General features: G+C 39.1%; 1 protein-coding gene across 4 annotated transcripts in view; it reads left to right on the top strand.

Moving 5' to 3' along the window:
* The window catches only part of LOC146805099 (CD99 antigen-like), a 262,650-nt gene that overhangs the window by 213,016 nt on the left and 33,550 nt on the right, over window positions 1–16,084 (top strand). For 2 of the 4 annotated variants that reach the window (XM_085622238.1, XM_085622240.1), the window contains 2 exons: window positions 2,265–2,384; window positions 2,797–4,074. In XM_085622238.1, the coding sequence (XP_085478364.1) occupies window positions 2,265–2,384; window positions 2,797–2,858 (182 nt within the window). In that variant the 3' untranslated portion in view covers window positions 2,859–4,074. Of the gene's footprint in view, window positions 1–2,264; window positions 2,385–2,796; window positions 4,075–16,084 lie in introns of those variants that run through there. The other 2 variants (XM_085622237.1, XM_085622239.1) reach the window with 1 other exon arrangement.

Below are 16,084 nucleotides of genomic sequence, written 5' to 3'. Positions count from 1 at the left end.
GAATGGAAAGATTCATCCCAGTCATCATAAATGGTTGAAGGTGTATCTATCTTTTTTTGTTAATTTCTGCAATGTGAGTGAGCTAAGAGTCTGTGAAGGTTCCAAGATTTGTAAGTACTTGAGTGTGGGAGAAAGATTATTGCCTAATGTGGTTGGCCATACAAGATTAAATGGCATTGGGTATTCACTACCACATTATAAGATTTTATTGTTTATATGCTTTGAGTTTTAGGTCTTTGGCAGATATAGAACTCTCAATATCTTTACAATAGGCAGGATTGTAAGGTAAATAATGTGGTCTTTGCCATTAATAATGGTGATATGAATCATCAGCATAGGTGTAGTGCGAGTGGCTGAATTATCTATTGATGAAGCTACGCCCTTGAATATTTTGAAACAAGGGCACACACAGTTGCAGGCTGTTGTTTGCATCTGAATCCTTCAAAGTGTTTTAATGAAGGGAAAGATTGTAATATCGTAACAGGTCATGACTTTCTTGCCTATGTTTAGAGGCTGAACATCCATAGATTAGCATTAGAGTTGAGTGGGTATATGTTTTGCTGAGGTTGTAGAGTGCGACTTTGGTGTATATAGTATTCAAATTCAAGATATTAACCGTGGTGATGGAGTTTAGTGTTACTAGGAATATGATTTGAGGGGGGTATATTTTCTTATATACTTCCTGAGTTGGAGTAGGCTTGACTGATTTTAGTACTTTGGATGAGATGGCAAGGGAGTCAAGAGTTGGGTATATGATTCTTGATATAGGAATGGAATGTCTGGTTAACTATGCCATTGTTTTCAATGGACAGGCATCATCCATAGCAGTGGCTCCTAATCTGTGGTCCAAGGACCCCTGGGGGTCTGCGAGGCTTTCTCAGGGGGGTCAGTGACTGTTTAGCAAAATTAAATATTAAAATGAATACATTTAAATACATATAGTATATACAATTAAAGAAGCAAAATGGAAAATTTGTAAACTTTGTTTATACTTGTGAAGTAAATATTTCCATATTTCAGCATTTGTTTGGTGTACACTTTTATTTCTATTGTTTTGTATATCGTTTTGAGGTTGGGGGTCCCTGACTTCCAAAAATTAGGCTGGGGTCCCCGGATTCAAGTAATGATTCCGAGAAGTTCCACAGAAGTCAAAATCTTAAGAAACATTGAGCTATGAGGTTGAAGTCCTAGCTTTGTTTGTGTGGAAGTGATCATGCAGATATGCCCCTCATAATCGTTTTTTTGTGTTTGGTGTAATGAGTGGTATGTCTTCATAAGACTTATAGATGTTAGGTATGTCTATCCTATTGCTTCAACATGATGTTCTTAGAAGTGTAACTCAATGACCCACTATGATGGGTACACACAATCAGACTAGTCATCTCTCAACAAAGCTGCGCCAAGCTGTGTGCTTTTGTTGCCTGAAAAAGGTTGTGCTGATTTTGAAACTATTTGAACAATCTTTGTAGGTAGTATGGCTCCAGAGAGAACTGAATTTAAAGTTATACTTAAGACTGTAATCCAAAGCCCAGTTCCCAGTCGGTACTGGTGGAGCCAATGACCTCAGTCAATGGCCCGGTTTCTGTGAGTGCCATCAACACCAGAAAAGTGGGTGCCGACTCAGTGCTACATCGGTCCCACTGACAGAAATAGAAACCAGTTGGTACTGTAACTGATTTCGGGAACCCACCTGACTTGGTTTGTCCTAATTGGACATAATTGACTGTACTCATGTCACCTTTGACTAAAACGCCAAATCATAGAACTGAAGATGTGACTTAAGTAGTGTGAGATTCTTGTTGTTTGGGTGGTAGGTTTCTGAGCTTGAATTTTTGATGTACTATGCTATATTTTATTCTTGGGTATTGAAACTTTGACACCTGAGGCTTAAGCTAGCCTAGCTGCCCCCATTTGCTCCCTAGGTTTCATCTTTAGACAGACTTGGCAAAGGGTCAGTCCATCTTTATCACGAGTCTTGGCAAGAAACCAGACTATTGCTAAAGATCTGATAGGTGTCCTGAGTGCAGTACCATAAGCTAACATGGATCATAAGACCAATAATATTAAAAAAACACAGATGTTATGTAATTTGTATTGTTATAGCGCAAACTACTATGGGTACTGCGTCATAGCACATTTTCTTTTAATACCATATTGAGTGGATTGGGGTAGGCTATCAATCAATTGATAGCTAGAATTGAAAACCAATTTGAAAAAACCCTCTAATTTGTGCTTGTCTTCACTGTTCTTTTTAATCTCCACAGAACAAAAAACATCTGTAGTAGCTGGAATTGTGAGTGCGGTGGGAGTGGCCCTCATTGGAGCTGTGTCAAGCTTTATCGCTTACCAGAAGAAGAAGCTTTGCTTCAAAAATTCAGATGGAGGTAAGTTTTTTAAAGATCATCTTTTTGCTTTAAGTGGGTCTTTTAAAGGTGAGCAAGAGCCAAAGTTTATTTTCTTTACTTAAATGAGAGTCTAATTTAAGGAAAATAAAACTTTGTGTACCCATGCTGTAAAGACGGTATTGCTTGGATTCTTGCTTTGCTAATTATTCCATCAAACAAATGGATGAGTCTTTTGGCGGTGCCTGATCATTGCAATTGAACTGCAATATCAATGAATTGAGGAACAGAGCAGGGATGCTTCTTGGTGGAGTAGCTTCTTTTTTTCCTTCTATGCATCCCTTTTTTCCAAGGCTACTATGCTACTACATGTCAGGGACATTGGTAGCTTTGCAATGTGGAACTATGCATTTTTATACAAAGTTTCTCCTCGTTCCTTCCTTGTCCGGTCTAGCTTTTCTGAATAACCTCTTGTCGAGGTTTTCAAGACCTGGCGGCACACAGTTGAAAGTTTGAAGTTTCACCGAGCTGCGTATCTGGAGTTTGTGATACCTCCTTGGGAACAGAAGAGGGAACTTCATTCACAGTGGTAGCATGTCTTCTGCTTCTGCCTGATGACTGGATTTGAACTGGACTGTGGATTCTGGGCATTTTGCAGATTGCCACCATACTACCATAGAGACATTTTAAGGAACACATTGTAATCGTATTTGTCTGGCCTTTCGTGTAGGCTGTTTTAAAGTGCATTCTTAAGGTATAAGCCCCAATTGAGGAGGTAGGGACTCTAGCAGCTGCTTCATTATAGTGTAGGATTAGTTTTAAGTATATTTAGAATCAAGCACCTCCAACTGTGCTCTATAAAGATATTCTAAGTATACGAGGCATTTCTATGACATGGTAGGGCATTTTGAAAAGGCATGTTGTAGTATTTCCTTATGTTCTCTGCTAGGTCCTCATTAACTTGAGGAGCATCGAACCATTAGTTACAGAAACATTCAGTTTGATGTAATATAAGTGGGTAGTTTCTGCCATTTGTAGAACAACAGTGCAACAGCACATGCCAGAATATCACTACTCATGTGTAATGTTATTACAACTGAGTAGTGATGTTATTTTATTATTGCAGGTGAGTTCAAATGTCAGAAGGAGCATATAATAAAACAGTAATGTAGATCAGAATGTAGAACTCCATATCTATCCTATTGTTTATAGTATAATCAATGCATTATTTTCTGCCAACAGAGGAATTACGGCCTCAAAGGGTCAATAAGCGGCTGCATGGAAAATTCCAATGTAAAGATACATTAAGGCACAAACACAGTTGAAATTGACTGTCTTTGAATGCCTTGGTTGAGGAAAAGTATGCAGCATTTCGCTTTGTAAAGATAGACTAATAACATAAGTGATGCACAATTTAATTACTTGCATTGCAGTAAGTAACAAAAAAAGGCTTACATTTTAAAGGTTAAAATTGTGTGATGCTAATTTTTTTATCCAAAACATTTTAAAGCAACAACTGCTTGACAGAAATTAGTACACATTGAATATAAAGGCCTTTCAAAATGCGTATTTATTTCATAGATTTAATAAATTGAGAAAGGTAAGTTGTGGTGGAGAAGCCATGGAAAAGAATGCAAATTGCAGTCGGATGACCTGAAATTGTCTATATACTGATTCCTTACTACGTATTATCTTTGACTTTGTTTATAAAAAAAATAAATGCGTTTACATATGTGCAGTTTGTTTATTGAGAGTTTGTCCTTTAACTTCAAATTTTAGTACCCAAAAAATGAACCCCTATCCTCCCCACAAGCCGTGGACACGAATGCAAATCTTACACAGAGATAATGCCCTGAAACTTTAAAATCTAGTGCCCCCTGGTTATGTATGTCTTCCTTTGTATAACCCAAATAAGTGAAGGAAACCCATGAACTGAGATACTTCATTTGGACAAATCATAGAGGTTCAAAATTAAACTTTGTTTTGAGGTACCCTTTGTTGTGATTTATATGCGTTAACAAAAATAACTAAAAATGTGACCTTTGTAGAAGTCTAGCTTTCCAGTTCTTACATGTCCAATATGGCATAATGTAGTCCAAAGAAAATCTTCAGCTTTCAGACACAGTTTAGTTTGCCAAACAAATCGAATGTCAAGTGTTTCACATTAAAAACATTTAAGCCACTCCAGTGCCATGGTGAGGTAAGTATACATCTGAATTTAGTGATACTGGATGGCCATAGGTGAATAAAGGTTTTGAAGTAGAGGATTATGCCAGTCATATACTGAAACAGACACAGAAAGTTGTTAGCAGTCCTGATATTGTTCTCAAATGGTATGCTGAGTGCAAGGAAATGGCAGATGGAGAGAGAAACCACCAAAGCAAAGGGTGGGAGGGTGGAAGCAGCTGGGCAAAAGGCAGGACCAAGTAAAGACCAAAGCAGTAGAATTTGGATAATTTCCCATTTGAAGGTTAATATATATTATAAGTTGGTCTTGCAGAAATCATGACTTGGTTGCTGCCAAAGTAAGAGTGGTGTAGGTTCTCTTTTAAGGTTTTTGGAGTGGTTAATTCACAGTCATGCCAAAGTACTGTATCTACTGCGAGATTGAAATCCATCCTTCCATAAATGTAGCCAAAGAAAAATGGGCAAGTACAACCTCCTGGTAAATCCTAAACAGAATATTATTGTATAGACGCATTTAAGAATCAAAACAGTTGTGTTTGTACACAATGTGGCATTGTCATCATAACTGCAAGGTAGGAATGAAAGGTGTGGGAGTAGGATGTATTATTGATCGCTGCTGTGTAATCTATCCCCATTGTGTCTTTGTTCCTCCACTGATCATTTTCCTTTTGGAAGTAGATGAAAACTTGGCAGCTCACTCCTCTCATTCTTTTCAAAATAATCGGCTTATGAATATGCTCGTCCAGTTCTTAGGCAACCTACTTGTGGTTGTGTACTTCAGTAGAAAAGTTCTTAGCATAATGGTTATCTGTAGTTATGGTTGATGCATGAAGGGGCATATGTATGAGAATCAGAGACTTAAACGTTATTCTTTGGGTCGCTGGAAGCCAATGTAGTTTGGTTAAAGCTGGCTTTGTGCAATACATTTTTTTAAATACAATATAATTCATGTAATTAGTGTTTTGTCCAACGGGAGCTTGTTTACAGTCAATGCTGGTAGCGCAGGATAGACGGTGTTACAAAAGTCTGGCCTAGGTATATCCATTCATGATTCGAATTCTCTGCAGAGTGGTAAGAAATTAGATTATTCACTTCGGTACTTCTAGTTAGAAAAAGCAAAGCTTAACTATTGGATTTACCTTGTAATCCTTTGGCAGGTATTGATCATATTTAACACCCAGATTTTTAAGATGCTATATGATCACATTGATACAAATTCTAGATGAACAGACTGCATAGGGCTCTTGCTCCAGATTAGAAATATACAAACTGAAGAGAGTCATTTTATCAAGATTGGAGGCTGCCTGAACAGACTACTTCTAAGCCAGGTGAGGGTTTCTTTTCCACAGTCTTCTGAAGTGGATTTGAGTAGATCTTTTTCTTTCACACCAGAAACAAATTCCTTAGATTTGGACTTCTGACTTTGTTGCTTATGTTCTAATTGTACGGTATTATTATAATATTGTACCTAATGGACTAACATTAAAACGGTCTCCATACACTGGAGTGTGAAGTTGTCTCTTACGTTGTGTCTTGAGCAAGTTTTCCAACACACTAATTGGTTGAAAAGGTTAAATTGTACAGGTTAATGAATGGGAAATTATTGTAAATTTTAAAGACTCAGCCATACATTATGACATTTTCCCAGAACTGTTTTCTCCTGTGGATTACACAAGCAATTTCACAGACTTTTTGTATTTAAGGAATGATCAGTGTGAGCACTTTCGTGATGTGATTGGTTACAACATGACAGGCACAATTCAAGCCCCTGCATGCTATGGTTTAATATTTAAACAGAGTCCTGGTTTTACAAGTGCTTGCAGTGATGACAGAGAACCACAACAGAACTAGAGACCTTAAAAGAGGTGACAACTGAGTGTTTACCTGGTATATGCCTTTGATTGCTTTACTCTTCCTTGGAATGGAAGATCATTAGATTGTTTTCATTTGTAAAAAAGTGCCAGTTAAAAAAAAAAAAAAAAAAAACACAAGCATTGGTAATTGCAATAAGTTTCGCCTAAGTGATCAATAATAAACTGTTTTTTGTTGTAAGTTGTTGCTTGGTGAGTAGTTGTGCAATATAAGTTACTGAAACTCTTTTAAAGTGTTATAACTTGTTTATTGAGAAAGGCAATATACTGTGCTGAGTGTCAAATATATACTAGGATCAAAATAAAATCCACAGGAAATAGCCGCAGGAAAAGTCAAACAATATCTAATCAATTCAGAAGAGAGAAAGAGTAACTAAAAAACAAACCTACATTATCTAAAATGGATAGATCATCACTGCTGTTTTCTAAGAGCAACAAGATAGATAAGAATCCAAACGAATACATTTACTGGAAAGTCCCTAAACATGATGAAGCAGTTGGTGGCAGAACAATTATATATTTTTTAAAACACCTTTTAGGAGCCCGGTGCCAGCCACATGGAGGGGTGAGGTGGCAGGACTAGGTAAAAACAGAACTGGCTAGGAGCCTGGTGCCAGCCACATGGAGGGGTGAGGTAGCAGGACTAGGTAAAAACAGAACCGGCACAACCTTGTTTTCAACATAAAATCATGCACACAATTTAAAGAGGATCTCCCAATCTGTAAAAACAGTAAAGTGGTCCAGGGAGGTCAACTAAATGATGCATCTGCTACAAACCTTCAGTTCTGGTGAGTATGGGTAGTAATTCTGTATTAAGAGGGTTAACCCAAAGGGTGATGGAGATAGGCATTTGTATATTTTTTCTAAAGAAGTGTGATAAACAGAATGAATCCAAGATACTTTCCTCAACGCTTCACTAAATTACAAAAGGAGAAAAGTACTTTTGAAAAAGACAGTTTACAATCTGTTCCACCCAGGCCACTTCTATTACCTCGATCCTTAACAGGTGACTGAGTAACTGGCAATGACAGATTAAAACATGGACTAGGGAAGAAGAAAACCCTGTTGTACCAAGTGTCCCTTAAAGCGGGAGTGTCTCTCAAATAAAACACCAGAAACTGGTGCAGATCATCTGTGTTCACAGAAAGTGTTCATGTCAGCCCTTCGTGGAGTGGGTCCTTGCCCTTTGATTATGTCTGAAGCAGCTCATTTATGAGGTGTTTCCACCTGTGCCCCTTCTGTAATTAAAAACTGTGTTGTATAGAATTGGACACGTTGAGTACAGGGGTCTTGACTCTAGAAAGTTAATACATGGAGCTCCGAAAATATACCCAACATAGCTTTTTCATTACAACACGTGCATTTGATAACCAGCCACAAACTGGAATGCGACGCCGGTGCAAAAACATTAAGACTACTGAAAATAGAAGTGAAAGGGGCATGGCAGAGAATGTGGCGTAATGGTTAGAACTGCCAATCTTGGAGCTGGGGAGCCGGGTTAAAGTCTCGGCGTCAGCTCAACATTTAACTAAAATAATTCTGTATTCCTTGTTTTTTTTCTCCAAAAATGATGACTAGTTCACCAAAAATGATGAATAGTTTAAAAATAAAAGCGGCCCTGTTAAGTACTTTCTACTCCATTCTGTAACAATCCTTTCCGGTGTTGCAGTATAATGCATAATGCAGTACAATACAGGCCAGCACAATGAACGGTGACCAGCAGTAACCATGAATGAGACCTATATTACCTTAAACTAGGCAGTTAACCACTGAGACAAGTCATACATGCATAATGGTGGATATTTTATTATGCAAGCCGAATGAGACAGCCAGTGGAATCTCAGATCCATGGCACATTTGAGGCTGGTAAAAAATAAAAACAAGTGAAGAGGCAGGACAGAAGATGTGGCGTAAAGGCCAAAACTGTCATCCTTAGAGCTGGGGAGCCGGTTCAAGTCTCTGCATCTGCTCAAGATTGTGTACAAGCACGCATTTAGGACAAACAAAAAACCTGACAGGCAGACGACAAGCACGTTTCAAATGCATGCAGGAAGAGATTTGGTTAAAATAATTCAATAAAGTGTTGGCGAGACAAAGACATGTAGCGTGTCTCAGCCATCACCTAATAAAAGAAGTTCCAGCCATAATAGTGGATGAGAATGAGTAATTGGGCCACGGGATACTGATAAGAGAAGTACACCCAAAAAAAGGAAATACAACCCTACAACCAGTAGAAACTAAGGAAAAGTAAAGTGACAAGCACATGGACAAATAAGAAGTGGAGGTGGGATTTAAGCCTCTTTTAAGATATATTAAATTAAATAGATTTCACAAGCACAGCACAAGCACTGTGCAGCAAAACCTAAAAAAAGAAAATGATGTAAAAATGATGCGATCATGAAAATATAAATATAGTAATAATTCTAATGAATATTAGTTTGAAAAATATAGAGGTAGGCAAAGAGTATTGTTGCAGAGAAAGATTTTGTATGTCAAATAGCACAAGCATTCAAAATACCAGTTGTGGGTGCATGCTATGTGGAACAGATACTGCATGCACTGGACAAGATAGGAAAGTAGCAGCTGAGAAAAAACAAATGAGGATCATTTTTTTTTAACAAAATATTTCTTTGGAATCGCAGAGGTGGGTAGGGGAGCAAAATAATGTAATATCTATAAATGTGGGGAGGAATGCACAGGTTGTTCTTCACTTAATTTTAATTACTGATAAAAAAGAAATATCTAAAACAGTGAATGAGGGAAATGTAATGACCCAAGGTTTAATTGTAAATGGATGCCATTAACTTGAAGTTTAACACTGTAAAAGTCAATTTAAAAAAGGGCCGTTTTGATCAAATTTGACTTTTTATCACTTGCCACGTGTTCTGTATACATTTCAGGTGAAGGTTCAGCTACAGAAGTGCTAGGAAGAAGTTCTGTCTAATTTCAAAACTTCTGAAGCATATTTAGTAAGAAAGATCACATGGCCATATGGTTTAACGATTCAGGAAAGACTAGAATGATGTATGTAATCCACACTTAAGCATCTACAGTAAGCAGGATCATTATCCGACACCTCTCCTATCAGATGTGCTGGTTACCTGTCCACCAAAGTTTTAACGTTTACGTAAATCAGTCCATCATTCGACCTCTGAGAGGTGAAAACAACAGAATTGTGATACTTATCTTCTTTTTTTATAAAAAGTCCTTTTTGTTCATGAATTTTCAGAAATCTTGATCTTGAATTTTCTGAACATTGTAAAAACAATTTGTGAGAACACCCAACATGTGTTTTGCAACAACACTTACTTCTTCAGGGCTGGTGAATCAATCATCCTGTTTATGCAATTAATGTCACAAAGGAACTGCCCGTCAGAGTCATGTAAAGGAATCCAATATGTTGTTAGGAGGAATAAATAACTATCTCCTCAAATTAAATCCTAAAGAGTCTTCATTCCCAAGATAAGGGTGTTCAAAAGTATTGTTGGAATATCTTGATAATTTCTCTACTTTAATTCAATTCAGTCTTCATCCTCCCGATAAGGGTATCAATATTGATTGAGCTCAGTCACATATTTGGCTCTTATGATAAATTCAGCCTTTATTGCATGCATACTTACATCTTCCCTGTTCACATTTCGAAACAAAGATTACAGTAGATTTAAATATGTACTATTGCTACTTAGAAGTGCTTAATTTATACAATTCATGTAAATATAATTAAGTGCAGGATCCCAGTGCTTTTCCTAGGAGCCTGCTGCAGAATGTCCAGGTTGCCTAATACCACCCTCTACTTCCTATTACTTTATCTCACTCTTGCAGTATGTTTTGCATACCTGATTTCCTCGTTGTTAAAGTGTTCCCATCTTTCTTTTCTTTCTCTTTTCCTGCCTTTCTCCCTCTTGCACTGGGCAATAAGTGCTGGTGCCCACTGCTTGCAACCTCTGCCGCAAATGAAGCACTGCTTCTGGGGTCACTTTTGGATCCGAAAAGTGGAGCACTTTAATTCAGCTCAACAAAAATATGGCAGATTATAAACACCGGAGGTGATATCCTTCTTATTGTTTTTTTTGTGCTTAATTTCCACCTGTCAATTAGCACAGCAGCCGAGTGGCCCATGTCATGTGTGATCCTGAACCATTTCTGGGTTTAGTTGTGTGCTTGCCATTTAAAGTATGGACTTGAAAATCTCAGCAGGGGAAATGCTGATGTCCATAACTTGGAGCTGGTTGAAATTGCTATGCCCGACATTTCACAAACCTACATTTCCCCCCTATTTTACTTAACTTTCTGCCCCCATTGCACACAGCTCTGTGACTGTGAACTGTCACTCACATCTTGTGCTTTCCCTGATGCACCTGGTGATTTCATAAGGTACATCAATCTATGATTCAGTGCTGCACATTACTCAGTGCTCCCCTTAAGTGCATTGCTGATGTTTACTGGAATATATGACGATACAACTCGTTCCATTACAAAGCTGTATTGCAGTTTTACAATGCAAGTCGTTACAACGACTTGCGCTGGAGGGCACTGGACTTAGGAATAGTATGATTTACTATTCCAACTCCAGTCTATGTACAGTAGGGAAGGTGTTGAAATAGTAAATCATACTATTCCTTAGGTTAGAGCGCCATCCAGCGCAAGTCGTTGTAACGGCTTGCGTTGTAAGACCGCGATCTAAAGGCTTTGCTATGCAATGCCCGCGTTGTAAGGGATGTCTCCCGTTTTATTGGTGCCCAGCAGTGCTATTTGATGCACAATACCTAGTAGCTCAGCTGCAGAGTCTACAGTATTGTGTGCAGGTGCCTCTATGTTGATGGCAGTTTAAGCAAATGGATATCTCTTGGTGTGTGATGCTGTCTGCACACGAGCGCATGCATTGTGCCAGTTTTATGTGGGAATTCGCTACACATAAGTCAAACTTATATTCTTTTTCAATGCTTTTTAACATAAAATGCTCCAATGTATTTTGAACCACTTAACATTCTCCTATCAAATTGTGTCCGTGATTGCGTTTGTCTCCTCAAGACTTTTTTGAATGGCTGTTAGTATCATGTAAACTAGAATTTAGTTTTTTTTTTATAACCCACAAAGCCCTTCACACAAGTTTTTTTTCTCTTTCTAAAATATTTATTCTCTGATCATGAGATTTTGTTCCTCATATTCATAAACCTCCATTCACTGTGGGTTCCATGAATAAAAAAAGATTATATATTTTCTCTTCTGAAAATCTGTCAAAAAATCATCAATATCTTTGTTTTAATTATATTTATTTATTATTAAAAAAGGAGCTGTGAAACTACATCTGCTATTAATAAAGTACATTTATCTGAAAACACCACTCTGTAAATTAAGTCCAAACACAACTGTAGTGTCTTGCAGTCCATGGTAAACCCTCCAACAACCCACAACCAGGAACAGACAGAGCACATCTAAGGGCCTCTGTTGGTGCCCCTGGAAAGAGACGCCAATCAAATTACATCACAAACATTCTTAAAGGAAACTCTGAGTCACGTATGTCCCAGAGACGCATTCTTCAGGCAGGAGTGCCACAGAGATGGGCACCCCAGAGCTGGCTGCTCTAGACAAGAAATTCTATGGAGGAGAATCTAATAGAAGATTGTTGAGAGAGGTTGCAACCAGGGTGTTGAACTTTACCTGAAGACCAAAAGCACCGACGTAGTTCTCACCTAAGGTTGGAATGCATATTCCTTATTTCCATGTCTTTTTATTTTCAGGGTCCCTTATCACCTCCAAACTAGTCTCCAACTAATTAAGCCCAGAGGGAAAACCTCACTCTTATTTTTTTAATAATGTTTTCAATTACCCTATCATTTCTGTCTTTTTTTGTGAGATTTAGAGTTTAACCTCAATTTTATTGTTTCAGCTTATAAATGCTCACTGAAACCCCCCACGTACCCACTCTTTTATGAGTAATAATTCACATTTTACCCTCCAGTAATTTTTACTTTCACATTTTCTTTTTCCTTGTTGTTATTTTATTATCTTTATATACAGGGGGAACCTCCCGACCTCCACTTAATGTTTTTTTTTTTTAAATCTAAGTTCTTTCTCTAACATATACTTTACCTTTTACCAGCTGCCTTACTCCTAACACTTACCTGTACTAGCACTGATTAGTTTAATTCAATTTTACTTTTTCCGAGTTTCTTTACGTCAAGATTTTTGTATTCTGCTGCAAGTAACCTAAATAAAAGGCATCGCCCTTTCTCTGCAATCTCTGGAAAAATCAGTTTTCGCAAACCAATGGCCTAATACACTTGAGCAAAGTGACAAATGGGGCTGCTGACTGTTGATGCCATTCCACCCTATATCCAGACATTTGTGTTCTTTGAAAGACACAAATTAAAGTCACAGACAAGACTGATAGTTCCATTGGTTGTAGACTTTTGAAACCGCCACAGAAATCCTTTTTCAATGCCGCTCTTTAGTAGCACAATTAAACTATAAGCACAATTAAAAGAAAGAAAACGTACAATGATCCTGACTTGGATCCTTTCTTTCTTAGGGAAAAGTGTCCACCAGTGTCCCCGATGGATGAGGCAGCCAGTAAATATTTTATTCAGGGCTGGTGCTACCAGTCAGCCTCTTTAATCCACCATTGACATGGCATAGCAGCAGGCACTAGGAGCTACAAATGTCCTGTTTTCAGAAGATGCAGAAACATGAAAAAGTAAAATTTCCATTTTGTCTTTGATGCCAAAAATCCCTGCGCTATTTCCTAACTTAATGCCTCTGGCTCTACATCCGCCACACCACTTGAGTCGAACAGTAGATTTGTGTATTCTTAAGTAAATGTTTAAGATTTAGGGTATTGTTTAGAATCAGGCAAACACAAGGAGATGATGGACGGGCGCTGAAACTTTTCAGACACTCACCCCCAGTCACAGATCTGGGTTTAATCCAGCATCATTCTTTAGCCCACTTCGCCACCTCAGTTTAGACCCAGCCATATGCAAATCAGTCTTGACCCTGTGCCTCATGGGAACAGTCCAGCCCGCACTTCCAAGCCAGGTCTTCTCTGGACTGGAAAAACTAGCATCCTGGGACCAGTTTCGGGGTAACACATAATGGGGCATCTGTCAAAATGCTGGATATTTTTCCAGCCCAACCCTCGGTTCCTCTGCGTCATACAGTGCTGTGGGACGTAATGTGTTGATGATGGTGAAGCTGAAGCCTGCTCTGCTGATTGAAGCACCCTCTGTATGCAAATTGCATGGACGGTAGCCAACTTGCCTTCTTCCGTCAATTTGTGAAATTTAATATGCAGTAGTAACTTTTCAACCAAATCAATGTCAAGGTTAGTTCCTGTATTTTCCAACTGTGCTTGCTTAAGAGGATTGCACATTTCTCTTTCACACAAACTAACAAGCATTTGCAATGCAATAGTTCTCGCAATCTTCAGAGTTAGAGCTACTGTCGTTGTAAATAACAATGCCTTTTATCTAAGTGTTTTGGTTTGGAGTGGTTTGGTGTGGTGTGGTTAAAAAGTTATTGCCTATCGAGCTTCAGCCTAGGGGAGGCTTTCCAGAAGGAAAAGCTAGAATTGAATTTTTCCGTTCATGCACCTGCGTTAAAACGGATATTGGAATCTATGAAAACACAATTTCCACATATAGCATTTGTGAAAACAAAGTCCTTCAATGATATTCAGCACCGCTATTGCTTATTAAAATTTATAGATATTGACCATGAGGAATTAAATAACTAGTGCTCCAAAAAATAGGTTCAATAGCTTTGGATTGAGGTGACGTTATTTAGAATTGTAAAAGAAAAACTTGTTACCCAGAAAACATTTTGCCCTGATTCCTTTGCAATGGACTGAGAGCTGATAATAGTAAAAGCTAGCCTGTGTGTCTAAAATCACAGGGCTGTCAGACTGATTAACTTCAGGAGGAGGAGTAGAGAGCTGCATGATCACTGGACTCAGGCTAAGCTTGGTATTATTGAAACCAGAAACACACAAAACAACTTTGCAGGGCCTAGGCCGGTTTCCATAGCAACTGGTCATCTCTCTATGACCTAGGTCCAGCTCATGCTTCAATATGCAAGCCATCTCGTATGTGTCAATTAGGAAGCAAATTAGTTAGAATAAAATTTGATAAAGTAAACCACTTTATTGTCTGTTGACTTGCAAATTACTTTTTACAATTATCATAATTACTAATTGAGGAATCAAAATCTTTTATTGGTGCACTGACGGTGTGCCTGAACTTATCTGATGCCAGCCAGCTGATGACCTCTCTTTATACCGTGGGAGTCCTATGCGCCCATGCTATTCAGTACAGACATGCACAATGGCCGCACCATAGACAAACATATCCAGCTGTGCTGTGCCCTCTGGAGTCCAGGACCTCTTTGTCCCAAGTGGACCTGTGCCGTGTTTTCCAAACAGGATGTGAGGGGCCTCAGCTGGGAAGCAGGCCGCTGTCAAGCCTCAACAGCAGGCCGATCTGCATCAGACATGGTGCAGTGAGGGGGGCATATCAGGAAGCGGCTGCAAGTAGCAACCTTGTGGCAGAGTACCATTGCGGTATTAGCGGGGGAGAAGGCAGCCGGGTGTGAACTCACCGGAGATCCCGTGGGGGCAATGCCAGTGAAAGCTGAAAATGTCCATGCTAAAGCGGTATTAAAATGTATAAAGCAAAGTATCATTAGAAGCAGCAGCAAAGTGAGCGATACCTCACTCCTGCCACTGACTCACTTACTTTACAAACACCGGCCATCCGGGAATGATTCACACACTCTGGTTCAGCAGCACACTGGTGTGCTCTAGGCTAAGCGGCCGCTGCGGTACATGGTGTTTGGTGCCAGTCGCAGGCATCATTCTAATTCTTTTAGGCAAATTTTACTGCTGTGCAAGCAGTGCTGGCATTACCACTGGCAGCAGCCTCCCACAACTTAGATTTGGTTTTAAAACTGAAGCAGTCTTGAAAGTCACAGCACGTATTTGAAAAGCAGGTCCTACCGCAGTTCAAGAAGCTCACTTCTAAGACGTGTTTGCAACAGAAGACCTGGCACCTGCCATTGTTTGATTGAAAGAGCGGGATGCGCTTTAAAAAAAGAGATGATGTTTTCAAAAGTGAATACGGCAGCCGCCATTGTTAAAGTGAAAGCCCGAGTAAGATTAAGTAGAGCGTGCGCAGGAAGCCATGGATGGGAGTGGAAGGGTGGATAATGGCACATGGAGGAAGAGTTCACAATGGTGCCTGGTTCCCGAACTATGAAGCGCAGCATCAGTGCAATGGGGGCTGGGGGAGGAATTGGGAAACGGAAGTTAGTAAAAAGCAATGATGGAGAGCGTGTCTTGCCTGCAACAGCAGTCAGGACAAAGTTTAACAAAACAGTGCTGGATGCTGTAAATAAAACCGATCGAGTAACAGCACATGTAACAGGGGGTGTTCTCATAGGAGGTTACAAGAAGAGACAAGGTGGTACTGAGGAGTGATTACTAAGCCTATTGATCAATGAAAAGTCACCATTTACAAAGGACAGGGACAGGAGGCAATTAAAAAGATTGGCGGGAAAGTGGGTGAAGCTTCAAGTCCATACTTTAATACAACATGTTTCGAAGAAACAGCGCAAGTGGTCCCTAGGCGAGACCTGAAAATACTTAATGCTTTCATTGTTACATGATTCTACATAGAGTTACCAGCAAAG

This window comes from Triturus cristatus, chromosome 8, assembly GCF_964204655.1.
Source record: "Triturus cristatus chromosome 8, aTriCri1.1, whole genome shotgun sequence".
Lineage (NCBI taxonomy): Eukaryota > Metazoa > Chordata > Amphibia > Caudata > Salamandridae > Triturus > Triturus cristatus.
Note: the sequence above shows the minus strand (reverse complement) of the source record. Positions and strands in the feature narration are given on the sequence as shown.